This window comes from Podarcis raffonei, chromosome 10, assembly GCF_027172205.1.
Source record: "Podarcis raffonei isolate rPodRaf1 chromosome 10, rPodRaf1.pri, whole genome shotgun sequence".
Taxonomy (NCBI): domain Eukaryota; kingdom Metazoa; phylum Chordata; class Lepidosauria; order Squamata; family Lacertidae; genus Podarcis; species Podarcis raffonei.
Window position 1 is genome coordinate 42,984,269 of NC_070611.1, and position 27,989 is coordinate 43,012,257.

Genomic DNA, 27,989 nt, shown 5'->3' on the forward strand with positions numbered 1-27,989 from the left:
CCCCCCAAAAAGAGTTTACCTCTCATATAGCTATAATTCTGAGCACCCTTAACAAACTACAGCTCTCAGGATTCTTTGGGGAAAATAATGTGCTTTAAATGTATGGTGTGTAGACAGCCCAGAACTCAGAAGTTTAGGGCACTTTAAACCCCAATGTGGTTGGAGGCCCCACAGCTTTTTGCCTTGTGAGAAAATATCCCCTTGGTACCTCTGCAAATGGATCTTGCATCTGGCAGTTCTCCCCACAGTTAGAGGATGAAAGGACTAGCAGACAAAAGCAGGGTGAATCTTTGAAACCAAACAAAAGCAGGCAGAATAACTATAGAAAATGTAACTAAGTGCAAGATAAAGCTCATAATGAAGGCCTCGTGAGCAGTCTGTTAGCCATAAGCACACAAATCTTCCACAGTGATATGCATTAGGGAAGTAAATAATGATGGTTTTGTTCTCCATATTAACGAATCAGTAACGATCAGAACTTACTTCTTGTATGTATCATAGCTTGACCTTAATGGGACTATTTTATATTTATATTTATTAATCTTGGGTGTATTGGGTTCCAGATTTCAAACTAACATTCCAGGGGGAGGTTTGAGAAATAGTTAGTTTAGAGAACAATTCAAAAGGCTTTTAACATTGTGTGAAGTACCGTAACTGTGTTTTAACATAATAAAAGTGTCATGATTCCCATGGAAGTGTCTTCAAGGGGGGGCCGGCATTTTCAGACCTGGAGGAAGAGTGGGAGGAACTTGGGGAGTTAGACCTGGAGGACCCTGGGGAGTATCCCAGTGGAGTGGGGGGGGGTAACAGATTCCAAACCCCAAGAGATGTCTCTTCCCAGGGAGGGTCCTAGCAAGTTAGGGCATGGAGATCTGCCCCCAATAGAGGCTTAGGCAAACTTTCAGAAGTGCCTCCCATTACCTCTTTTCCAGACACTTCCTCCACAGCTGCCTTCCCCTGGTACAGCTGGGAATAAATCTGAATCTGAACTGGCATTCACCCCACCATAGCTGTCAACGTTTCCCTTTTTTTAAAGGAAATTCCCTTATTCCGAATAGGATTCCTCGCAAGAAAAGGGAAAAGTTGACAGCCATGCACCCCACTTCTTTCTCCAACCTCACCTATTTAGCCCACAAGGATTGCCCATTTGCTTGCCCACCTACCATGCTAAATGCTGTGCCTACCCCATTCTTTAAAAGGAAGGTGCAGGGGGCATGTTACTTTTTAGTTTAGTGTTTTAGCTTGTGCTTAGCTAATGTAGCTTCTCATGTACCCACAGGTCCTTGCAACCTGTGGCTGCCTTATGTGCTGTTCTAACCTGAAAATAAAAGGCTTTGACCTATTTAGTATTCATTCTGATTTCTTTGTAGGGAGGTTAGGCAAAATTGGCTGTATGAGTATTCGTTTTTATTTGTTTGCAGGGAAGTTAGATGGCATTGCCTCAAAGCAAGTGTTATCTCACATTTCCTAGTGCATTTTCCTGTTATTTTCCTTTACTGCAAAAACCCAGTCCTTTGAGTAAGCAGGTTTGCACAAGACCTTCAAATCAACTACAACTGTGCAGCCTGAATTGGCCAGTATGTGATTGAATTCCATCCCAAAATAGCGACAGTCTGAGAAAAAAAGAGATGACTGTGGATGAGGTGAAAAGGCAATAGGTGGTCAGGCCTTCAAGGCAGCAACTCACAGTGGCAGTGACAAGGGCAGACAGAGACTTCTCTACTTCTGATAACTAGTTTAAGCAGGATTTGATATGCTACCTAGGAACAACCAATCAAGGCAAGGTAATAGATACTAAAGCTTGAACAGTTACTAATGCAGGGATTAGCTTGCAATATAAAAAACACAATACCCAAACTAACCGTGCATGCCAAAACCTATGGGTGCCCCTAGTTCTTTGAATCCCAGCCATTGCATTTCTGTTTTACAATTAATAATGGAAATAGCTAGTTGGGTTTGGTTGTCGCATTACTTGAAGCCTATAAATGGTTCACAGTTTGATCTTAGTCCCTGACCTAGTTTAGATCAGGCATGTGGAAGCTTCTTTGGAGCCTTATTCATCCTACTACATTATTCACCCTTTGATTACATGGATATTTTGTTCATTTGCTCCAGGTATAGTAGGGTTGCCATATTTCAAAAAGTGAAAATCTAGACACAAAGTGAGCTTTTTAAATATATTTTTAAGGAAATTTGCCAAAAACGACACTGCTGACATGGGTTGTCTTTTGTAGTATGCATAGTGCGATCTTTGTCATGCAGCAGAACTTGCTTCAGCCAGCCCCATGCTAAATGAAGGCACCTGTAGTGTTTGAATGAAATATATAATAAGCTCAGGTCAGACTCCTTGCCTAGCACTGCTCACTCTGAAGGGCATTAGCTGCCCAGGATCTGAGTCAGAGGATTTTTGGCTCATGTAGGCAAATCGGTTTGTATGTACATGTGGGAGTGCACAATTCTCCCTTTGTACCTACTTCTCCTTAAATTATTCAGTGAATGTTTTAGCTGAATATTCTTCAGCACATGAATATTGATTGGCACTTCATGATAGGCTACAACACCTGCAATCCCTGTTCACTGGCCATGTCTGCTGGGGTTGATGAAAATTGCAGGCCACATTGACTAGGCCTGTCATAAGGTGTAGGACAGGCATAGGCAAACTTGGCCCTCCAGATGTTTTGGGACTACAACTCCCATCATCCCTGACCACTGGTCCTGTTAGCTAGGGATGATGGGAGTTGTAATCCCAAAACATCTGGAGGACTGAGTTTGCCTATGCCTGGTATAGGAGCTCTCAGCCCAGGGTGCGAGCTGAATGTTTTCCCACTCCTACTCTACAGTGGTACCCCGCTAGACGAATGCCCCGCTAAACGAAAAATGCGCAAGACGAAAGGGCTTTCCGATATTTTTTCCGCTTCGCAAGACGAATTTTTCTATGGGGCTGTCTCGCAAAACGAATTTTTTTCCGTGGTCTCCCTTTTTTTTTTGCCTTTTCTGAAAGGCGCTAAGCTGCTTATCTGTAAATTGCCGCTTATCCGCTGATCCGCTAATCCGCTAAAAGCTGCTAAGCCGCTTATCTGTCAAATACCGCTTATCAGCTGATAAGCGGTACTCCGCAAGACGAAAATCCCTGCAAGACGAAGGCATCCGCAGAACAGATTATTTTCGTCTTGCGGGGCACCACTGTACATGAAAAGTGTGATCAGCAGGGAACTATCATTGCAGAACTGAGGTACTGGTGCGGGGGGAGGGGATTCTACACGAGGATGCTGTAGTGAATATTTTTCTTTATTCATTTATTCATTTTCTTATGTATGTGTTCAGTTTCTTACCAGACTCACCTTCAACAGGAGGGGTTGCCTCATGTGGCTTCAGACCATGCCCTTATTAGAGCAATTTTACCAGGAAGTTAAGATGGTATTTTTAGCATCTTCTTCCCAGAACAATAGGAGATGTATGCAGCAAAGAACTTACCAGTGAATTGGTATTCTGTGACTCATATGGAATCAGTGGTGCTTTTTGCCCTATTACATCATAGCTATTTGCTTCCTGGCACCAACACCATTTCCTGTAGAGATCTTATTGACACTAGGAATAGTGTCCCACAAAAGAACCAATATCAACAGTGCATACTGGGTTATGTTGACTTTATGACTCAACAAGTTTGTGCAGTCTCAGTTCTGGCCAAACTAGACATTACTCAGGAGTATTGTAGTGGTTGGGGTGGGAGATGCATGACCTACCTTCCTGTTTTTCCCGTGTCCCATACCTATTGCCCTATAAAAGGCCTTTACTTTGATGCAAACAAAATATCAAACTAGAAAACACCTATGGCTGCTTTTCATTTAAAGTAGATATATCAGGAAATTATTTGCATACTTGCTATTTGCATATTGCCTTAAACACAAGCTGAAGACACAGATGGCCTTGTGTCAGATTCGGAATCCCTAAAGAAATCTCCATGTGGATACAACGCCTGTTTGTTTCCATTGCCATTATGTTGTCAGTCTTTGACTTCTGCTTGTTTCCACCTGTTGGAAAGGAGATTATTAAATCTAAGAACCGACAGTGCTTCCAGCTCTTGCGGTGTATTATTTGTCTTCAGAGAGTCCATAAATTCTGCAGCGTATCAGGACAGTGTTGCTGAAACAAATTGACAGAGCAGCTTTTTAAAGGAGCACCCTCTGTGAGACATGAGTGGGTGGCAAATGGAAGCAAAACGATTAATTTCTCTAAAGTTCTGCTGCCAGAGCTTTCTACTGTGGTTTCTGAAATCCTCATGCTTAAGCATCCTTAGTATAGTTTTGGCAATTAAGGTGTAAATTTAGATTAAACCAGCTAAAAATGAAATTGGCAAGAGCTTATTTGGCCTTCGTTGATATTTGCTGCATTGTAGCAAGTGCTTCTGTTCTGTCAGGAAGGACATTAGAGACAGAAGCGGCAGGAAAGACTGTTCTGTTGGCATCCTGCTTGTTCACAATAAGTCCCCTGGGTAGTATTTTGCGTGAAAGCAGACCTTCCTTCCTGGGCTAATAAAGGTTTAGGCTTTTGAGAAAGTTGTGTTCCTTGGAGAAAACAATTCTCATGGTCCAAGTTCTCTATTTCAATTTCCAGGAATCAGTTACCACTTCCTTGCCACAATCTCCAAAGCCCTGAGCACTAGGGTGGTATGAAGAGAGGCATTTCACAGGTGTCCCTGCCTTTGGTCCAGCACACAAGGGGAACCTCTTATTCCCTTCCCCTCAGTTCTCAATGTGTTTGGCGAGGTGAATAAGTGCTTTACGGCCTTGAGAGGTTGGTCCACGGAATCCTCTTTTGCTATCTGTAGTGAATCAAACAGGACTAAGCTAATCTGATAGTGAGCACTCTGATTTTGTAGATCACACGCAATTAAAACTAATTGGTTCTACTGTACTTTATACAATTCTGTTCTTGAAACTGCTTTAAAGCATTTTCACTTTTCTTTTCAACCGAAAGTGTTCCCAGAACAGCATATAGATCAATTAAAAAACACAACGCAACAAACACTTTCTGAAAAATCCTTGTATGTAACTTCCCCATAAACTTGTGTTGTCCATACGAGTATGATTGTATGTATAAAGAAAGTACCCACCTCGGTTTTAACGTTTAGCTTTATGTTTCCTTTTGTCTTGCCTTTCACGTGCTACAGAATCGAGAAACAATTAAGCAGGTTTCGAGGATGGTTACCTAGAAAGCCAATGAGGTTGGACAAGGAAAGGCTGCCAGACCTGGAGGAGAATGACTGCTACACTGCCCCATTCAGTCAGCAAAGGATCCATCAGTGAGTGTTGTAAGGAAGACAAATTTTGAGATGAACTAATACTGCTACAGTTTATTTTGGGGATAGCAGCATATTAGTAAGGATGGACCCCTACTGAACTGCTTGAAATTTTGCTCAAATGCTGCAGTTGCGGCCCTTTGCATCATTTCCTCTGGCTGACCGGGTGAAGCAGAGCCCTGTGGGAGGGGCCTCTGATGGACCCATTTGAACTTGGGTTGAAGTGGGCAGTTCACCTCTCCGCCCAGCCGTGGGAATTCCCGAACGGCTGGCTGCATGTGCACTCTGCTGCCAGGTAGGATGGCCGAACACAAGGGGCCACAACCACTGGGCCCCCTAGAAAGGGGTAAGCAGCCATTGCAGCCATTTCATCATTTCCTCAAGACTTCATTTACTAGTTGACAAATTAAAAGGGGTATTGATGTGTTACATGAATGCACCACAGCTTCAAATAGTTTATTATTTTTGTTTAATTCATTTCATTTTGTCCTGCTTTTCTGCATGAAATGTGCTCTTAACTGTGTAGAAACATAACAACAATTCCTATGCAATTATAAAAACAGTAAAATGGCATAAAAATAATTAAAACAGCAGCAGACTTGAGGATGCTTTTAAAGTTCGGATAAGAATAAGCATGAGAATAAGAATAATTTTATTATTTACACCCCGCCCATCTGGGTTTGCATCACAGTCAAAATCTGTATTTTGTACTGCATCCCTAAACCAACTATTTAAGACACAAACTTAATGTAACTCTTAGCATTTAAAAACCAATCTATCTTCATGTTGTATATGCACAAAGTCCGTTTACATGAACAGATAATGTTTATATGGAATTCTTTTGATATGGATGGAATTTTCTGAAAATCTTGATGTTGAACTTTTCTGCATGGATTCTCTCTCTCCCACCCCCCCACCCCAATTCTCATCTCACTCCTTAATCTGAATGATAATTTTCCCCAATACAGTCCTTCCATATTATGTTAATAATTATCATCATCATCATATAGCTGAAAACATTAGGAAGAACTTTCTGACTGCAAGAGCTGTTTGACAGTAAAATGGACTCCCATGGGAGGTGATGGACTCTCCTTCCTTGGAGGATTTTAAGCAGAGGTTGGATTGAGATTCCTGCATCCCAAGGAGTTGGGGCAGATGACCCCTGGGGTCCCTTCCAACTCTATAATTCTATGTCTATATATAGTAATGAAGGGACAAAAAACAACTCTAACACTAGATTGAGTTTTTAATTACTTTATCCCTGGAAGTTTTAGGAGTGTATGTGACTTTCGGAATGCTAATAATTAATAACAGAAAAAGAAGGTGGTATGTTTTGTTTCCTAGTAGAATTTGTGGTACATTTATTGCAGATGACATTAGATCCTTCAATGGGAATTATAAGGGAAAAGGTTTCCTTACAAATAGGTGGCCAGTGCATGAGACTGGGATCTGTGTATTTTTAAATTGCTTGTCTCAAGGCTCACCTCTTCAGGCTAAACAAGACATAATGCTTCCTACACAACAGTGTGAGTGATTTTTAAAAGTAAATTGCAGGCACCTTTGCTTTGATCCAGATTGGGCCCCATGTGCCTGCTATTTGTATTGCGGGAGTGGGGGAACTTCAGATTTACCTTTTAAAAACCACGTATGCAATTGTTAGTTGTGTGAATGGCCTGTCATCATGACCCTTAATGATCTTGCAATACAGGCCAAAATCTACTCTTGTCCATCTGGAGACCTTCCTGTAAATCAAGGAGTTGTTGCGTGGACTTTTATGAAAGGGTAACATTACATTTGGCCTCAAGCTAAAGTTTGCAACCTGGAAAGTTTCCAACAGAGAATGTATCAAAAGAAATTAATTGGCTGGCTGGCTTTCAGCTGCAGTCCTGTTAGTTCAAGGCTATTCTTTAGATGACAGTTTGGTGCATTGCCTTTATTCTGCCTTGTTAAGACACTGCAAGAACATTTTTAAATTTCCAAGTTCCCAGTTTTACTCATCTCTTAGGAAGTGCGTAGTAACAAGGAAACGTGCAATGTTATTGCTTCATTTTTAAAATCAGGTGCAATTAAAATAAATCCCCTGTCATTCAAAATACATTATCTAACTTTTGGATGTTTCACTGTATCCCTTGCATAAACATTGCTTATGTTGCACCAGGCATCTGAGAGTCCTCCATGGCACCCAGGAAGTAAGGTTGTACCCTAACCCCAAGATTTTTGGTAGGATCCATAATTTTCATGTTGGCTACTGTCATGTCTGAGTCAATGATCACAAGTGTGAAAACCTATTCCAGGCATGTTTACTCAAAAAACTCCTGCTGCATTCAATGATGTTTACTCCTAAATAAGTGTACCTGGAATTTACATAGGGGAGGGAGGATCATTCAGTGATAGATCACATAGTTTGTATGCAGAAGGTCCCAGATTCAGGCCCTAGCATCTCCACAGGTAGCAACAGATGATGGGACAGATCTCTCTGCCAGAGTTGATGCCAGTCTGAGTAGGCAATACTGGGCAAAATGGAAAGGTAGCTTGACCTGGAATAATGCAGCTCATTAAATTCCATAATTGTTGCATTTGACCACAGCCTTGGACAGGCAGAGGTCCAGTTCAATCTACCAACTTGTGGTGTCTGCTTTGACTGAAGCTTATTTTCTATTGAGATTGAAGTCCACAGGACCGGCCCACCTATGAGGCAATGTGAGGCAGCTGCCCCAGGCAGCAGGATTCATAGTGGCAGCAGAAACTGTGTATACATTTATCCCCAAGCCCTTGTTCCTTATTTAGCTCTCACCCCTTTTTCTCTGGTGTGGCATTTTGTGGTTTGCCTCGGGTGCCAAAATGTCTTGGGCTGGCCCTGTTACCACAAGCTCATGTTATTATTTTTAACAAAATCTTTCATATACAGTGTCCTTCAAATAACCCAACTTAGCAGAAATTCCATATTGTCTTTCAATTAATTTTTTTCTTACATTCTACTCTTGATTTGTCAGAGATGTCAGTGACACCTCCTTGTCATGAGCAATAACTATCTTGCTTGTGCTTGTTTTCAAAAATAGCTTCATCATCCACAACAAAGACACGTTCTTCAACAATGCTACAAGAAGTAGAATTGTTCATCATATTTTACAGAGAGTGAAATACGAAGAAGGAAAAAATAAAGTTGGTAAGTGTGGGACAGCAACAGATTTTACTGCTTATTAGCCTCTCCAAGTAAGTAGGCTGGTAGCTTTAAACATCCATATGCATCCCAATGCTTTAATAATAATAATAATAATAATAATAATAATAATTTATTATTTATACCCCGCCCATCTGGCTGGGCCTCCCCCGCCACTCTGGGCGGCTTCCATAAAAACCAAAAATACAGTAAAGTATCACACGTTAAAAACTTCCCTGAACAGGGCTGCCTTAAGATGTCTTCTGAATGTCAGGTAGTTGTTTATCTCTTTGACATCTGCTGGAAGGGCGTTCCACATGGGGAGGGAAACCCTAACCCTCTCCATTCCTCAGAGGCAAAGAGGCAAAGGCATGACTGACAGGGCACCACAACAGCACTAGGACATCTTGTCATCTAGACTTTTTAACTATTTTCCATAATAGTCAGTTACTGTTTTATATCTTAATCTTTATAGATATTTTTTTTAATGAAATTGTAGTATACAAATATTTTAAATAAATAAAATGCAGCACACGGTTATTGCATAAGTGATTGCAATTGCTGCTGAAGATCCTAGTACTGCAGTTTTAACTGCTGTTGCTGTGGTGCTGAGAATATGCTGGAGCACTCTGCAAAATCCCAAAAAATGCCAGACTTTATCTGGAGATAGACTGTGGCAGTTGCTGTTTGTTTTGTTCAATGCAACCCATACTGCTGCGGAATGTGGGAGACTTCAGGGGCCAGGTTCAGGCTGTGGGCATGCAGTTCCCTACCCTTATCTTAAGAGATGCCATGGCTGGCACTCATATTATTCTTTGATAAAATACCAGATACCTGAACTTCCCAGGCACTTGATAGGATAGGATAGGATAGGATAGGATAGGATAGGATACCTGAAAACTATCCTAGCAAAATTAAGAGCAATTCACAAGGAGCTCTGAGAAATGTGGGTGTTCAAAAGCGCTTGTACCACTCTGCAACAGTTACAACACCTTTATAAAGTGTTATAAAGAATTTGCTGTTCCTTTTCCAACATTCAGCTGTTACTGTATTATTTCTAATGCATTATTGTCATTCCAACCCTGCATGCTATATATTGAATATTTTTGGTTTTTTAGGTCTGAATCGATTGCTTACTAATGGCTCCTATGAAGCTGCATTTCCTCTTCATGAGGTATTATTTCCTATTATTTTTCTTAGCAAACACAATATAGTCTCTAGATGACTTTTACTAGAATTATCATCAGTAATATTAATCCTGTTTTTTGCTGGATTGGGTACAAGTATTTTGTAGAAATACTTGCCTTTGAGACTCAAGGCATTTCCACACCATCGTTCTATTGTACAATAGAGTCTGACAAATCTCCAAGAAGAGCTTTGTTAAAAGACTTCAGAGAACAGTTTGTATCAGGGATAGGCAACGATGTTCTCCCAAGATGGACTCCAGCTCCCATCAACCCTGACCACTGGCCAGTCACATCTGGAGAGCACCACATTTTGTGAAGTTGATAGATTCAGGAGAGGCCATGTGTGACTCAAGAGGTCAAAACAGATGTCAAATTCCTTCTAGAGGAATCCTCCTCAGAGGAGGGCCTGGTACACCCTGAAGGGGACCATAGAGAACAAGAAGTTAGGCCAGGCAGCAGCAAGGCCAAATTAGAAGCACCAGGCCTTATGGCATCCCACCTGATAGAAAGTCAGAGCTAGAAGCTGAGCCATGTCCAAGCCCAAGAGAGCACCAACTCAGCAAAGTGCAGAACCAGTGGAGTGCTCATCTGAAAGCCAAGACTTCCTTGAGAGTAACATGCTACTCATGAGGAGCTACTTCTTCATTAGTAGATCAAACTCCTCAGATAGCTGTGACGACCACCAGGTGTGCCTAGAGTGGGGCATAGCAGGCTCATAGATAAATGCCTGCAGTTCCTTAGGAAAGTTTCTGGAGCAGCTTCTGTACTGCAGCTTCTTGTCAGCTGTGTTGTCTTGCTGTGAACCTGACTTTCCTGTGTGTGTGACCTTGGCCTGTGACTGGACTATGGTTATTTCATTAACTGCCTCCCTCACCAAACTTGACCTTGAAGTTTGACCTGGCATTGGTCTCTGGACCTTCCTCAAAGTGGACTCCAACTTCTGGTATCCTTATTCCTACAGCAGGACAACAGTACCCAAAGTGATCATGCCTGGGTGACACTATAACAATTCAAATTTAGGAGTGCTGGTATTATTATGTGTTCCTTCCTGTCTGTTCCTATAAGAAAGTAAACAACAGCATCCAGTATTAGCTGAAGTCTTACAAAGTTTTTGAGGGCTGGTCCAGTAGTAATCAATCTGTGAGGTTACCTGCGTATATTTCCAAACCCTGCCATACTTTGTTGTTAGGGTCATGTATTAACATGTATAAAACAGCTGTTCTGTGATCACTGATCCTATGTAACTGATAGATCAAAGTACATGTGACAATCATGTAAGAAAAGGTTACAAACATATCTAACAGCAAAGTTGTTTGTTCTTTTTGGCTAATTTTTGTGCGCATTTGCTAAGAAATATACAATGCAACCTTAATGCTAAGATCTTAATCTGGAAGCCCAGAAAAATAAAAACTTCCATTAGAAAAGAAACTGCAAACATTAGGTTTGCTTCCTTTGAGTGCTCTTATCTTCCTTCAAAAGTTTCTGGGAGTTTGTAGACCCGAGGTTAGGAATTGGAATCTGAAGAATAGCAATATGCTGTTTATTTGTGGGGAAATAATATGAAATGAGTGTGTGTGTGTGTGTGTGTGTGTGTGTTTGCTTACATGGATAGTATGTTTATTCTAACGAATACTTCTTCACTAATTTCTCCTTTACAACCTTTATTTTAGGGTGGTTACAGAAGTAAAAAATCCATAAGAACTCATGGGGCAGAAAACCACAGGCACCTACTTTATGAGTGCTGGGCTTCGTGGGGAGCTTGGTATAAATACCAGCCTTTGGATCTTGTACGGTAAAACCTTTTAAAAACCAGTTCTTCATTTTTTAATATTTTGGTGTGCTTGGATGAATTAAATCAGCTTGTTATGTGGCAGAGAAGGGCTGGTATTCACTGGTAGAGCACATATATTGCGTGATAAAGCTCCCAGGATCAATCCCTGACACCTCAAGATAGGGCTGAGAGGGGACCACTTTCCGAAACCCTGAGTAACTACTATAGTATGTTGTGCTATAGACTACTATACTATACTATACTATACTATACTATACTATACTATACTATAGACTTGTGCTAAGTATTATTCTTTCCTATAGTCACAATAACTAGATTTCTGGCACTTTTAAAACCCACATTGGCACCCCAGATGGCATCTTGCCCACTTAAGGACTGCAGTATGAAGTCACAAAGTGTCCTACCCAATATCCTTAGTTAAAAGTTGTGGCTTACATCCCAACTATAAGAGACTTAGAATGCCAGCATATAAGTGCTGAAGATGAACTATGGCCAACCTCCCTTCCAGCCCTTCATCACCGATGTTGCATCCGCATTGCAGGCGAATAGACCACCACCAGCTCTTAAGAGTAAAGTGTGGCTGAAGATACTGTAACTGAGAATGGTGTCTGAAAGTCTGCAAATGATATAGTACAGCAGTAACACATTTTTCTAAAATATAGCAAGTGCTAGGAGATTTGCTTTCTCTGCATTTGTTTTTAAAACTGATTTCCTAAAAAAAATTAAATATTTTACAGGAAATGCTGGGTTGATATAAAGTATATTTGTAACTATATGAAGTTATTTTAGAGAATAATTGTAAACGAATAACAACAATAGGAGATTGCTCTTGGACTGCATTTTTTTCTGCAAACAGATCTGGTGTCAGTACCAGGCATATTGGGGCATTTGCCAGGATCATAGTGCCCCACCAGGGACCACTGCTTACATGTGCCCTGGACACCCTCCCCAAAAAACAAAAACCCAGTGCAGTGCTCCAGACTGTATTGGGCAACTGCTCCCAGCCATCATATTAGTTTCCCATAAGGTCACAGAGCAGCAATATATCACTGTGAAAAATTTAAGTGGCAGCTAAACCCACCCACCCAAGATGTTCAGAACATGGTCCAGGCTCTACTGCCCCTTGCCAAGGCATACTAATAGAGGGGCTCCTTTCAAACCTGGTGCTTGTCCTGTCTGGAAAATACAACAAAGCAGAACATGATTTGATTCCTAAATCACTGTTGAAGTTCTCTTCCTTTTGAAATCTTTCACCTTATTCCAAGGGTGTTTTTTTAAATACCTAGCCTAGAAATCTCACAAGGGTCCTCTTGGGACATACAGAATTTGGCAGCCTAATAATGTTGGGCACACTGACCATTTTCCAGATGCATTATTCTATTATAGTAAAAGCTAAAACTTAACTTCAGAGTTCTGCCTTAGTAGATGACTAAGATTCTGGGTCGCTCGGGAGTAATTTTTGAAAATCATTTGTAGCTGCAAATATACATTGTTCTATGACACTAATTAGTCTCTGAGCTGCTGCAGTACATCTTTTTGTTTTCTGTTTACTTAGCTTTCTTCATGTCACAATATTGATTCTTTTTCTCCATTAGTCTAGAAAAACAGAGATAAGTGCTTATAGTGACTAAGTTGCTTCAGAAACAAGCAAATTGCTCTAGTAGTGGCATTTGTTTCTGGTCATCTGTGCCACTACCCAAGGTAAATATCCATCAGACTTGAGCAGCACGGTTAAATCTTCATATCTCCTGGAATCCAGAGTTCAAGGGACATGTGACAATGGCACATACTCAAGATCACTCAACACAGCACACTTGAAATCCTCCCTTTAATTTGCTTTAGATTCAATGCAAGTTTGGCCATGGAGTAGCAGGCTTTAAGTTTTTTATGTAGAAAGAAGAAGCTGAGATTTTCATGAGATTCCCTGCTGCCCCAATAAAAGTTTTAATGCATTATGTACACAAACCACCTATTGTGAATCAAGATGTATGTTTGCAGAGTTCCTGTGGCCCCTTGTAGGAGTTCTTGTATGATACTCATTACCCAGTCCATGATCTCACAGGCACTATTCAGAGATACCTAGGTATTAAAGCAGCTAATAAACCGCCCCGTATTCTCTTCGCTGGTGAATACTACCAGATCATATTCAAGTTCCATTGTTACTGGGAAAGCTTGTACAACTGCTGCTTTCTCTAGCAATAAATTTGAAATCTTAATTCCACAGTGCCATTAATCTGGCACATTCAACAGTCATTAATTTTGGTTTAATTACACCAGCTGGCCACTAAAGTTGCCAGAAAGAAGCAAGGAAACAATGTGTGTGAATGATCTGCACAGTTCTGAATAGATGTCCCCATGGGATGCTGAGATGTGTGGTTTCTCTTTAAAGCATGTATCAAAAACTTTTGTTAAAGGTTCTGGATGATCTCTTTATGATCTCCACCTGAAATTGGTTTACAGGTTACTGCAGGAAAAGCTCCAAAACAAACAAAAAATACCCAAAAGGGTATAAAAACTAATAGCTCTTTCAATTGGCTGCATTTCCTCACTTGAAATTGCACATGTTATTGTCTGCAGCAGAGCAGTCATTCCTAAATGTTAGAGCCTATCAGTAGCTCACCTATATCCTCATGAATGAGTTGCCTGCCTGCTGGCAGCACTATCAACTTGGCAATTAAGACATTTCCAGAGCAGACGACATCTATTGATGTCTGCATAATTTTGGGCATGTTGGTGTCAGACCAGGGATGATGTGTCGGGTTTGTAAGATTAGCCAAGGTAGTGGTTATGAAGTGTTAATATTCTCAGTTTCTGAGCTGGTTTTCTTTGACACATACTGCATCATATGATAACTGAGCTCTGTCCGTGGTGCTTGATCTTTGAAAGCCCTTTGGCACACACAGAATAGGAAGTGACAGATTACTATGTGAAGACATGCGAACTGTGTGCAGTTGGTGGGGTGTAGTAGGGAGCCTGAACAGCTTAACCGAACAACTGCGAAAAGTCTTGGCAGATATGTATCGACTCTATGCAGGCATTAAGCTAAATGCGCATAGGTTGGGAGTGGGGTCTGCTGCTGTGGTTCTCCCCATCCCTAGTTCATACATACATTGCACCAGGGGTGGGGAACTTCAGGGACCCTCCAAGCCTCTGTCCTGCCCGTGGGACTCTCTCAGGCCACACTCCAGATCCCCAGACTGGACCCCTTTACTCCTTGCTCATCTTCCTCAGTTGCATTAGCCTGGCTAGAATGTATCTTTGAACTGTGATGATGTCTCTTGCTTGCTTGATTAGAGGATGGAGAAGTACTGAGGGTGGTGTTGGAAACCTCTGGCTTCTGCATGCCTGGAATGTAGCCTATTGTACAAATATGAGAATCGCATTTGTTTCTCTGCTTGCTTTTGCCTCTGGCTAGCACATCACTGGCATGTGACCCCCCCCCCAAAGGTTACCTATTACAGAATGCAGCCTTGGGGGAAAAGGTCCTCCATCCCTGCTCTTCACAGTATGAATTGATGCCTACGCTTGGGGCTAGTATCAGTTTCTGGGATTCTTGGGCAGCATGAGAATCCACTCTCAGGGCCCACTGTTGACAAATACCCAGGACCACCATTAAATAAATCCAGCCCAGCGCTCCAAACGTCAGAGAGCTGAATCTAGCTATCAAGCTTTAGAGTGTCCCTATGTGGGCAATGTAAATGGCAGGTAGATCCAGCCGCCTGGGCTGGTCAGAGAACTGGCAGTGTCTGCTGCCAGGTAACTACTGATGCAGGACACGCACCAGACAGCACTTTCCCCCAGAGCCTCTTCAGTACGTCCTGAACAGGCTTATGTGGGCAACATGGTTACGCAGCCCCTTAGTGCTTATGTGCGTGTTAGGCATCAATCTGATGGAACGGGTAGGAATGAGGCAGAGTTGCCAAAGCAGGTCTCATGGGAAGTGAGAATGATCCCATGAAGTTCAGTCATTCTCTATTGATTGTTCTTCTGGCTTTGGGTGGCTAAAGTGCATTTCAGCATCTCTCAGTAATAATACCCAAGAGTCATATCTGACAGGGCTGGGAGAGCAAAGAGATGGAACTATTGATCTGATCATCCTCAGTACAGTCCAAGCTCTCGTCTGAATTACTGTTCTGCTAGTGGTGATGTCAGTTTTTTTTTAATGGTAGCATGATGTGAATGATACTGTTTAGCTGTGTCAATGTTCACATAAAGCATGCCAATAAAACCATTACTGGCTGTGCTCTTTTAAAACTACAAGTGAAGAGGCCCTGTGGATCCCATTCATACACAGAGAGCAGTTTGGTACACCCGCTCCTCGTCCTTTTGCAATGCATAAATTAACACTGGCATCATTTGGGGTCTTGGAAGCAGCTGCTCATTGGTATCAGAAGTCACAATGTGTGCACTGCTTCTTGCAGCTGCAGGACTGGGCAGGGATTTCAAGTACTGAAGGAAACAAGAGAGCAAAAAAAATAAAAAAGCACCTATCCTAGGGAGTGGAGAACAGCAGTATAAATAAATCTTAGCTGAGTGTTCTGCTTCTACTTTGCTTTACAGTTTTAAATTATAGACTTGGATTCATGTAGGCCATGTAAATCCCATAGACTTTAAGTTTTCTTTTGCACTGGAGCGAACCCAGATTGCTATTCAGTATGTCAGCCAAACAATTAGGCCAGAAGTTTCTCTCATGCAGCAAAGACAGATTTGCAGCTGTTGCCAGTGTTGTTTTTACACTGCCAACCTGCTGTCCTTGTCACAAAAGACCACATTACGGTTACAAGTTTATCAGTTTAGTCGGAAGACCCAAGGGACCTTCTGATTGACAGAGGAATACAAAAACAAATTGACTGCATTTGGCAAGTAAAGCCTGAACTTCAAGGAAGATCATTGGAACATGCCAAGCTGCCCCACAAAAAGACATTGTACCGTGCAAAATACAAGGTGTGGAGTTAATGCAAGTAGATAGGTTGGTTGGGCTGTAACTTAGAGAGCTGATGAACCATCCGTTCAAAGCCCAACAATTGCCCCTTGTTTTTAATAGAAGTAAAATGTCATTCTTCTGAGTCTCTGAATAATATACTTTTATGTTAAGAACCAGTGTTCAATCCTATTAAAGATGTCTTCATAACTTTGTTGCCTTGTATTTTTGACAGACGGTACTTTGGTGAGAAAATTGGCTTGTACTTTGCCTGGTTAGGCTGGTATACAGGAATGCTCTTCCCAGCTGCCTTCGTTGGACTCTTTGTCTTTCTGTATGGAGTAGCCACATTGAACCACTGCCAAGTCAGGTGAAGTGAAAACAAAACATGGCTACTAGTGTATTTGATATAAGCAAGCATTGCATGGAGGTCTTTAGTGATTAAATATTATACAAATAGCTGAAATAGATGTATTCAATTCAATAAATAAATGTATTCAGTTGCTATTTAACATTCCCACACACCAGTATTGTTTTGATCTTTTGTTTTACCCTCCTTGGCAGCTCTTAAACAACTACTACTACCACTACTACTAACTTTTTCTGAAGTAAAAAAAAATGGCTTATTTTAGGTTTGTTCTGTTTTTCTCCTGCTCACTACTCCACTGCCCAAATTATGAAAGCACTCTGAAGCGTATTAGTTGCAAACTGAGATATTAATCATGATCTCTTCTCTTTTCCAGTAAAGAAGTCTGCCAAGCTACAGAGATTATAATGTGCCCTATATGTGATAAATACTGCCCCTTCATGAGGTTGTCCGACAGCTGTGTTTATGCCAAGGTAAAAAAAATATTAAAAAATTAAAAATGCTTTTGACTTCATACAGCAACAGTGTTTAATTTAGTACCATGAAAAACATTGTTTGCCTTTTTAAAACTTCCAAACACTTTAAGTTTAACTTTGGTGCAAATGAGTGCAACTCCTTCAAGGGTGATGCCTCTGCTTAGGAAATTAAAGGATTACTTGTTTCTGGATAATATGTTTTGTTTTACCGTAATTTTGAATAAAAAGTTTTTTTTAAAAAAAAGGAAATTAAAGTATTACTAATAGAAGCAGGACAAACTATGGTATTGTTACATTAAAAATATTATTTAATTTACATCCCACTTATTCTCCAAGGATCTCAAGGTGGCACACATGGTTCTCCCCTCCCTCATTTATTCCCCACGACAACCCTGTGAAGTAGGTTAGGTTGAGAGGCAGTGACTGGCCCAAGGTCAGTGAGCTTCCTGGCTGAGTGGGGATTTGAACTTTGATCTCTCAGGTGCCAGCCCAACACTCTAATCACTGCAACATACCGGCTGTGGTGTGCCTCAGCCTCTGAGCACTGAGGAACTTTGAAGTGACAGTCCATACCTCAGGTCTGGTTTCCTAGTTTAGAAGCATGGTCCTTAACCTTTTTTGGGTCACGGACCCCTTTGGAAATCTGATGAAAGCTATGGACCCCTTGAACTTATTTTTTTCTGTGTTTTTCTGTTTCATGGACCCCTTGAAACTCATCCATAGACCCCCTAAGGGTCTGTGAAGCACAGGTTTAAAAACCCTGCTTTGGATAGAAGGTCACTACAAACTCTGGTGTCTCTATATGGTTTTATCTACACATATATACAGTGTGAGCATAAGAAGGAAGGGCTCACAGCATTAACCCTCCAATAGATAGTGATTCTCCTTAGGTTTTTAAGGAAGTTTCCCAGTGCCATAGCACTGGATTCTCACATAGAGCAGAATAGGGCCTCTCTGTGCTCCCAGATCTTGATACAAGGTTAGATTGGCTATTATTCTTTCACACTCACCCCCAGCCAGGAGAGAGGGGGAAAGTAAGCCCAAAATCCCTCATGGCACTCTCTTTCAGAATTATGTTTCTCCTTCCTGCCTGATGTCCCACCCGGTGACAGCCCCAGTTTCCCCTGGGTCATCCATTCAGTGGTTTGTGACTGTCTCAGCTCAACTGGGATAGGGCCAAATCTGTTCAGATAGCTCGAATTTGGCTTGGATCTGGTGCACAGCCCTACTCTTTATGTTCAATGGTGCAATTCTGTACTTTTCCTCTGTGATCTTTATACCTTCTAAAATAAATCACGGAAGCATGCCTCTTCTCTGCAGTCATGCAACTCTTCGTATGATAGCAGGAAATGTAGCCAATCTGCATGAGGGTCTGATGAGGTCTTTTTGTGCAGCTGACACTTGTGTCTTGAGCTTTTAATTCACATATATCTTCTCAGTGTAATTAATTGCTTCCCTGTGTGTCAGGGTCTTATGGTTTTTTCCCCCTCAGGAGAACAGTTCAAGCAGATTTCCCTTTGATAGCTTAATGACTGCAAGATTTCAGAAAGGCTCGTACAAAGAGGAATATATTACTGTAGGCTACAAATGGGCTGGCATGTAGAAATAGTGGTCTGGTAGTAAAAACATACCCAATGGTTGGCTTGCTACTGATAGCCAAATCATAAGCATATTGGAAACTTCTCCTAATAAATGTTTGTCATCCTGATATTAGGCCTAACCCTTTGCAGTTTAAGCAAATTTCCTGAGTAAGATATATCCCTTATTTTTTACACAATAGAAAATGATAGTTTTGAATAGAATATTCAAAATCAATGGCTGAACCTGATTGTCTTTTCACAGGTAACACATCTTTTTGACAATGGGGCTACTGTGTTTTTTGCTGTTTTCATGGCAGTGTGGGGTAAGTTCTGCTCTAAAGGTAGGTTATGTCAGTACTTTTTTGTTTTTAAAAATCTTATTCTATTCTAAATATTTGATTATTTTAATGGTGCTGTGGGCTCATTTCCCTACCCCACCCCACTCACATTTGTAGGTCACGCTTTCTGATTTAGAAACTTTCCAGACAGCGCGTTTGTTCATCATGTTCATGCAATAGATTGTCAGAGACTACTGATATCTTGAACTCAATATTAAATTAACAACAACAACATGTTTCAATGTAGCCCTTGGCACTCAATCAGTTGTCTGCCAACATAGTCCACAATCCTGTTAATGTAGAGGATTTATGTTCTGGAAAGTAGCAAATGTTCATGTTTTCCGAAAGAATAAAGCTCTTTCTGTCTGATACCCTGCTGAGATGAAAGGCTCTGCAGAATTTATGGCCTTTGTGGCCAAACACAGTCAAATCCTTGCTCAAGCGATAACGTCCAGACGCAACATTTATTTCAGGAACAATATTAGATCTGCAGGATTTAGACTGTGTGCTTTGCAGGGGAGGGGGCCAAAGCTCCATGGTGGAACACATGCTTTGCCTGGGAAAGATCCCAAATTCACTTTCTGGTATCTCCAGCTATGACTGAAAAGCAGTCTTCTCTGAAAGCCTCAAGAGCCATGGCCAGTCAGCAGAGACAACCCTGAATTAGATATATGTAGAGTCTGACTCAGTATAAGACAGCCTCCTATGTTCCAATGTCATTCATGAATAACTCTCAAAAAGAGTTAGTGCTGGAACATTAGAGAAGGCTGAGGGACTTACATAGTCACTTCCTAAACTGCAGGACTAGGGAGCCTGTGGCCTTGGGACTACAACTCCCATTGGTCCCAATCAGCATAAGTGATGGTCAGAGTTGATGGGAGTTGCAGCTCAGTAATTCCTAGATGACCACATGTTACCTAGCCCTGCTCCATCTGGCCCTCTGCAGGATTGTTATCGGAAGCTGGGTGATGGCTTGCAGTTGTGTTTTCTCCCCCATCCTGGGTAAATCAGACTCCCCCCTCCCCCTATAGTTTCCTGCTAATAGCACTGCCTGGCTGCCAAATGGGCACTCCTCTAGCAAGTTTGGGCTTCCCATCTCTTTCTGTGGATTGGGAGTGGTGGGAGAGAATTGGGGTTCAAGGCTGGGATCAGGGTGGGCAAGGCATCTCTTCGGGCTGCTTTTGTACTGGTGTGGGTTTCTCCATGTCTTCAATGTGAGTGGGCTGCTGTGTGGGGCCCCCAAAGCATCTCTGGCTGAGTTGGAATCCTGATATTCCAGATACAGAATTCAGGTAATAGATTTTCAGTGATATGTTTGATTGAAAATCTCTTAATGTAATAGTGTGCTAATCTTTAGAATCAAGAGGTGTACTTCCAAACTGGAAAGGGGGAGTACGCAGCCATCACAGAATTTCTCATTTGGTTGCCTGTTGCAGTTAAAAAATTGTTTATTTTTACTTATTTTTAACCCTGAGAAACAAGTTGACTGCTTAAGCATTATTCACATAGGACAAGTGGTTTTACAAAAGTAGTACGTTTTGCTCCTCAAAAGAAAATATGTCTGTTTGCATAATAAAATAAAATGTACCCTTATTCAACTACAATGAGATGATAAATTAATGTGGTATTTTGTTAATATTTCTTTCCATTTCTCTACTATAGCAACTGTTTTCCTGGAGTTTTGGAAAAGAAGACGAGCAGTAATTGCCTACGACTGGGACTTGATAGACTGGGAAGAAGAGGAGGTTTGTATGTCTATGCTGCTGCTTTACCAGTGAGAGTAGGAAGAATATTTAGTTAAGTTGGCTTCAATATACAGATTCAGCTTTAGAGAAAGAAAGAGAGTTATCCCAGCATGGAGTTTGATTCCCTTCCATCCTTTCCGGAGCCTTTCTAGGCCATGGCATTTTACATTAGCTGAGTCACTGACACAGCAGGTGGATGAAATCAGCCAAGCAACAATTCCTAAAATAAAATTGATTGGCAGCTGTACAGGCAAAGCGAGGCAACTTTGTGAAGTCTTAGACCTATTTCTCCCCGAGGTGGCAAGCCTGTATGCTGGATATAAGGATATCAGCTTGCCAAACCATGGTTTAGCAAGCCAGGAAAGGACATCGGGATTCTGCAGTTGTCCTTCCCTCACCTCATTTGCATACTGTCTTTGGCCCTTCCACCCTGTTGTATTTAAACCAGAATTCCTTGTAATATCCAAAATTGTGAACTCTGCTTCAATACCAGTTCACAAACAATACTGGTTAGTAAACTTACATTAAACCAGAGTTCCCTGCTTCGGATGTAACTGGGAAGTCTAGCTTAAACAGACCAGGACTGTTTATATGCAAGCAGTTTATATGCAAAGGGCAAAGGTCAAAGGGATAAGTGTGGGCCTGGTACTATTTACAGCTTGCTAAATCACTGTAAGGCTGTTCCAGTATTCGAATAAAGGTGGGGGATTTGCATGGCTGAGTGCTTCTCCATGCAGAGAATTTTTACATGAAAAACTGGCATGTCTAGTAGATAGGGGCTATTTTCTTGCCACCTATGAAATGGTGGCTTACAGGAGACTTGTTGTGAGCCTGCAATATGTCAGTAGGCTGATTTGCGGAGGGCACAAAGACCTAATCTGGGTCAGGGATACTTTACTCAGTAAATACAACATTCCTTGCCAGAAACAGAACATATGTTTCATTTTCTGCTGAGGTATATAATGGAATTAAGTTTATTGAAGCTTCTATTAATTGCTAGCATCTGCTATCAATCCTCTCATCTTATTCAGCAGAGCATAGTACATAATTTGCTGGTGTGATCTTGTGAATATTCTTCATACATCTTTTAATAGCTTTGTTCATAGGAATAAATAAGTTAATTTACCACAGAGCTTAATTTTGAGCTGTGAATTGTGACATTCCTGTTTTCCTCATTGGCAGCAGCCCAATCCAGAATTTATTCAGGATCACACAGACCAAAGTTAGTCTGTTCAGTATGTCGCTTGTATCTTTCTAGCTTGTGTAATTCCACCTGGAGGCAGAATGTGGGAAGAGACGGTGATCCTACAGTTCTGACTCACTTGCTAAGTAATATTTTTTATTCTCAGGTTAGGAAGGAATTCCAGTGCAATAGAAAACCCTTAGTTTCTGGCAGCAGCAAAAAGCACTTTCTCAGCAGATATATCTCAACTGCTTTTCATGTTAAAATAAATAATGTAATATTGACAAAATTCTGATAACCTGGGGCTTCCTGTACAGGACTTTGTCTAATTCTATGTTTAAAATTTTTCATATGTTCTTTAGGAAGAAATACGGCCCCAGTTTGAAGCCAAGTACTCCAAGAAAGAACGAATGAATCCCATATCTGGAAAACCGGAGCCTTATCAAGCATTTGCAGATAAATGCAGCAGAATTATTGTTTCTGCATCTGGAATATTTTTTATGGTTTGAAAAATATAATTCCTTTTGAATTGTCTGAAAACTAGACTTTCTCATCTCTGTTAGCAAAATGGGGGGAGTTCATAATATTATTAAGCTGTTCCTGATGTTTAAAATGGTTTGTGTCACGGTCTGACACAGTTGTTTTATAAGCAACCATTGTATAAAGGTATTTTAGCATGCTGTTCCTGAAACTTTTACCTGCCAGAAGGTTCTGCTGACTGGAAAACTTAGGTGTTACTAACATATTCAGAAAAAGCAACTGATACAGTACTGTACTCATGAGACTATGCCACTTTAGTATAAAGACAGATTTCACATTCAAATTACTCCACCACATATTTCTGCCTACCTTACATGCAGGACACATTATGTACAGGACACATTAGGTTATTTTAGAGCATGATGCATTCAGTGCTGGATTACCAAATAGGCAGAAGAGGCACTGGCCTATGAGCCCCATGCCTTTTAGGGGCCCCGCAACAACAGATCAAAATAATATTGATTTGATCTTGAAAGAAAATGTGCCTAATTTGTTGAAGAGGCAGCCCACTTGCATTCCCAGATTTTAAGACAGTTGCCTGGGCAATTCTCATGGCGCAGACAAGCCCATTTCCCTGTCCTTGAATATATTCATGCATAGGAAAACCGTCATGTCTGGCATGGCTGTATTAAGGATTTGTGTGTAACATAAATTTAATTTTTCTTTTTCAGGACTGTGAGTAAGCCAACCTTAATTTTAGTTGTGTTACTGAAGAGGATTGGCTTGAGGATTATTGATAAACAATTCACTATTTCAATTTTAATACTTGATCACAATTTTCTGAAGTGGTTTTTTTTTACTTATTCTTAAATAGCTGAACTACATTTTGTAAAGGCATTTCAGCATTAAAAGAGCCCAAAACAGAGTGTTTTCTTGCAAGGAAGTAGATGGGTGTTTCAAGCTGCCATGTAATAGTAATTGTAACCACAGTCATTAATGGGTTTTCTAAAGTTTACAAGCTGAAGTGCTTCTCTAAGGGGCAAAGGCCAGAGGGCTTGCTTGCTTTGTTCTGTCTACTAGGAAATGAAGCTCAGCAAACCACTCTGTCCTTGCTTTTGTTGTTTCATCTCCCATATTGACAGTAATAATGCTTTCCATTTAAGTAAGTACTTCATCATCTGAAGGTCTCAAAGCACTTTGCAAACATTATACACTTGAGCCTACTCAATGGACTAGAGACCATTTCTATATCAGTGGTATTCACTTAGTTCTTCGAAGATCTCATTTGAGACCTGAGTTCTTTTTGTATCGTTGAGCATTAGTGTTAATTGACTCCTCTGAGAAGAAGCAGACATCATGGTGTCATCATAAGAGGTTTGGGTGTGCTCAGCATAAGGCCTCACTTCAGCAGAACAGCTGAGCATGTTTCTAAATTGGCCTTAATCAGAAAAGCAATTAAGCAACTGTTAGTTTAATTGCTTTGCTGAAACAAAGCCTAGTTGAACCCTTCAGATAAAAAGTGTGAAACTGTCAACATTCTGAGAGGACTTCATAAAGCCTAAGTAACTTTGCTGTTGAGAGGAGGAGAAAAAAAAATGAAGTTCCCATCTAGAGAAATGCAAATTTGTCACTGCAATCCTCTACAACATACATAAATATAAAATACAGTGGTACCTTGGGTTACATATGCTTCAGGTTACCTACGCTTCAGGTTACAGACTCCGCTAACCCAGAAATAGTACCTCAGGTTAAGAACTTTGCTTCAGGATGAGAACAGAAATCGTGCTGCGGCGGCGTGGCGGCAGCAGGAGGCCCCATTAGCTAAAGTGGTGCTTCAGGTTAAGAACGACCGCCGGAACGAATTCAGTACTTAACCCGAGGTACCACTGTATAGATGTCTACTCAGAAGACAGCCCCATTGAGTTCAGTGGGGGCTTTCTTCCAGGTAAGTTTGTATAGGATTGCAGCTTGAATGTTGCAATTCTGGTTATGGCATATTTTGCATTGCTTCAAGTTCCTTCCAAGGCATAGGCTCTACCCTGTATTTGGAAAATAGAGTGGAAAAGTGGACACATTTATTTAGTTCAAAAAATATCATTATAAAATAAATAGGAAGTGCCTTACAGACACTTCTTTTTAAAAACAACAGCAAACAAACATATAGTTCATTAAAGGGGAAAAACCACCCAGCTGTAATACATTTGAAACAATGGCTAACTGAGCAGTCAGCAAAGCTAAAAAAAATGCTGGGCAAATTGGGAAGTTTATCCTTGGCATCTTGAAGAAGATAGCAGCTAAGCCTCCTTGGGGAGGGTCTTCCATGTCAGGGACACCACAGTCTAGAAAGCCCTCTAAGTGTGATTAAGATAATGGTGGTGCTGGTGGTTAATTGTAATAATTTAGGACTGTTGTACGGAGACAAAATTATATGGCTAGATTTAATTGGCTTTTTGCAGACTTAGTATTTTGGACACAGGACAAGAAGATGACATTCTATTAAGATGTGGAAGCAATTCAACATGCAAGAAGAACAAGTAGCTTTCAGAATTGTCCCATAGCCCACACACATCATACATCACCAGTGTCTCAAACTTCTTGAGAAAATCAGCATACATTTCTGGGTCATCCCTGGAATGTTTGGATTTAGTCTTCATTTCTTGACAATTGCAGGAGGAAATTTATTATTAGTGGATTGATTTTCAGTCTGTTCTATCTGTTCTTCCCCTGCCCCTTTAGATCTGTGTGGTGATTGCTGCTGTTTTTGGCATTGTTATTTACCGTGTCGTGACTGTCAGCACTTTTGCTGCCTTTAAATGGGCTTTAATCAGGAATAACTCTCAGGTTGCTACTACCGGGACTGCTGTATGCATCAACTTTTGCATCATCATGCTACTGAATGTTGTAAGTAGAGATAATAATATTGGAGTACATTTCAAACAGTTTTGTCCTTTTTAAAAAAGAATAACGCATTTCAACTTTTTTTTTAATGGTCAAATTCAGCTCTAGCCTAAGCAGAAAACATGTTATTTGAAAGGACTTTCAATAAAATTCTAAATAAATAATGCAGCAACTACAAGTTTAAGAGCAACAAAGAGATTAATGTGCAAGAGAATACAGTTGGTGTTAATTTATTCTTGTATGCATTTGTCTTGACAAGATTAGATGTCTTGATTAAAGGACATTCAAGCAATATCCCCTAAGACAACTGCAGAGCTTCCATTGAAATTGTCACTGCCTTTATCTCAGAGAAACAATTGCTTATGAGGCTGAAGCCCTCCACACACTTCCTGGAGAGTAAGCCCCATTGGACACAGCATTGAATTGTGGTGCACATATCAGTATTGCTTTCCATACATTTGAAAATAAGTGAACCCCAAATATTGTGGTGTTGTTGTGACAAAATTCAGTGGTGGAGAAAGAGGTGCAGGGATTTTAAAATCTCAGCTAGCATTTGAAAGATCTAGGAGCAATAACCAATACAGAACATATCCCTCAATCTAGCAAGGGACCTTAGCAGTGTGGAAGGAAGTCAGCTTTCATAAACCTTTCCAAGGCTAGATGGCCCATGGCTCAAGGAACTCTTTTGAAAACCTGAAACCTTATCAAAAGTTGACATCCTTAGCAAATAATGCTTTCCCACCCAACAACTGATTGATACGATTTTAGCTTTTAAATTATCTGTTTATTATTTAATTAATTTATACCCTGCTTTCTAATGCTCTTCCAAAGCAGCTCTGGGTGTGTTCTCCTGGTTCAGAGACATAGACACAGTGTAAGTGCCAAGAGACATTTGTCTAGCAGGATGTTTGAAATAGTTCTAGCCAGAACCCAAGTTCATTTTAAATAAAAAGTACTTCTCACATAATAGTCATTGTACCAATGAGGAAGGATTGAGGAGGGAGGGTTGTTCTTTTCAAAAATGCAATTTATGTTATTACATTACAATCTGTTTAGATGCTGTTTCTTGTTTTGTTGCAGTTGTATGAAAAGGTTGCTCTTTTTCTTACAAATTTAGGTAAGTAATAATAACAATGAAGCAACATATTGGATAACATTTAAATCCATTCTTCCAGTAGACTTCTGGCCATGGTAGGGATGGGATGTTGGCTTTTACCTTATAGTTAGCCCCTGGGAAGCCAAAAAGTCTCGAACCAGCCCTGGTTCCAGATTCAGTCCCTGGCATATCTCATAGGATCCCATGTATTAATTTTGTATTTCACACACTAATCCTGTTCATAGAGCCAGTATGTATACTGAATACCAGGGGGGTGGAAGGGGAAAACAATATTGCACAACACACTCCATCACCTACCTATGCAGAGTTGACTGTCAGAATAGATCCCAGAACAGATACAAAGAGTTTAAGAGCCACGATCCTGGGACAGAAAGCCACTCAAGTCTTTAGCTGTAGCAAAATGACTCCATTGTGGTTTGGAATTTTCCCCTCCAGTATTCTATAAGGCAAATATGATGTTTCATTATTTCTCAAGCTTGATTCCCACTCCTTTCACCCCAGGGTCTCTGTGGCATGCATATTCTATGCCTGAGTGGGTGTTTGAATTGCTGGTTCACATGCTTATGTCCTAATTGGAGTGTTGGTCTCCCAGTCACCCTAACGAACGTTAAGAAGAAAAGTCCTCTCCAAACCGACTGTCAGTTTGGAATTTATAATCCAGTGTCTTAGAGCACATTCTGCCAATTTAATTACAGTATACAGCAGAAGTGAACCCAGTGTACAAGACTTCTATAAACATGGAAATGCCAGGCAGTCTTTCTGTTTGGCAATTCGAAACAGAACAAAATGTGTATCCTCTGGCAAATTTACAATTCAGTCATTTTCATCTGTCACATTTTTTTACAAAAGCAGATAGAGGATCCCAGAGTAGAATTTTAAGCATCCCTTGCTTTTGCTAGCATACTGATAAAATTTGCATTGTCTGGTTCTTAAATTTAATGTGGAATCCTGTGCCTCAAACTTTGAAGCCCATTAAAGTGAGTGGGACTTATGTCTGAGTAACCATTTATCAGAGCAAAAGAAGAGTTCTGCTGAATCAGAAAGACCAAAGGCCCTTTTTGTGCAGTTCTATTCTGTTTCTCAAGTGGTCAACCAGTTGCATCTCTAAGAAGCCCGCAAGCAGGACAATGGCCCTCTCTTGCTACTGCTCTCAGGCAACTGGAGTCAGACATACTGCATCTGAATGAGGATTGGGCTGCAAGATCAGCCGTTTTGTTTGCAAATACAGCGCAAGCTCCGCAGAGTTTTTAATAAATAAATAACTCTTATCAGACAATTAAATCTGACTACATGTCTTTAAAATCTGCTCTCCCTTTTTCACAGAGCAACCTCGGACTGAATCTGAGTGGGAGAACAGCTTCACTTTGAAAATGTTCCTTTTTCAGTTTGTCAATCTGAACAGCTCTACTTTTTATATAGCATTCTTTCTTGGAAGGTAAGGTTAAT

The 27,989-nt window shown here is 40.8% G+C and overlaps 1 protein-coding gene across 7 annotated transcripts in view; it reads left to right on the forward strand.

The window, feature by feature from the left end:
- ANO4 (anoctamin 4) overlaps positions 1-27,989 on the forward strand; it is a 128,545-nt gene that overhangs the window by 83,105 nt on the left and 17,451 nt on the right. For all 7 annotated transcript variants that reach the window (XM_053405842.1, XM_053405843.1, XM_053405844.1 and 4 more), the window contains 12 exons: positions 5,171-5,302; positions 8,359-8,465; positions 9,578-9,633; positions 11,317-11,438; positions 16,595-16,729; positions 17,103-17,199; positions 19,045-19,105; positions 20,783-20,865; positions 22,411-22,551; positions 25,265-25,429; positions 26,507-26,543; positions 27,867-27,978. In XM_053405842.1, the coding sequence (XP_053261817.1) occupies positions 5,171-5,302; positions 8,359-8,465; positions 9,578-9,633; positions 11,317-11,438; positions 16,595-16,729; positions 17,103-17,199; positions 19,045-19,105; positions 20,783-20,865; positions 22,411-22,551; positions 25,265-25,429; positions 26,507-26,543; positions 27,867-27,978 (1,248 nt within the window). The remainder of the gene's footprint in view (positions 1-5,170; positions 5,303-8,358; positions 8,466-9,577; positions 9,634-11,316; positions 11,439-16,594; positions 16,730-17,102; positions 17,200-19,044; positions 19,106-20,782; positions 20,866-22,410; positions 22,552-25,264; positions 25,430-26,506; positions 26,544-27,866; positions 27,979-27,989) is intronic.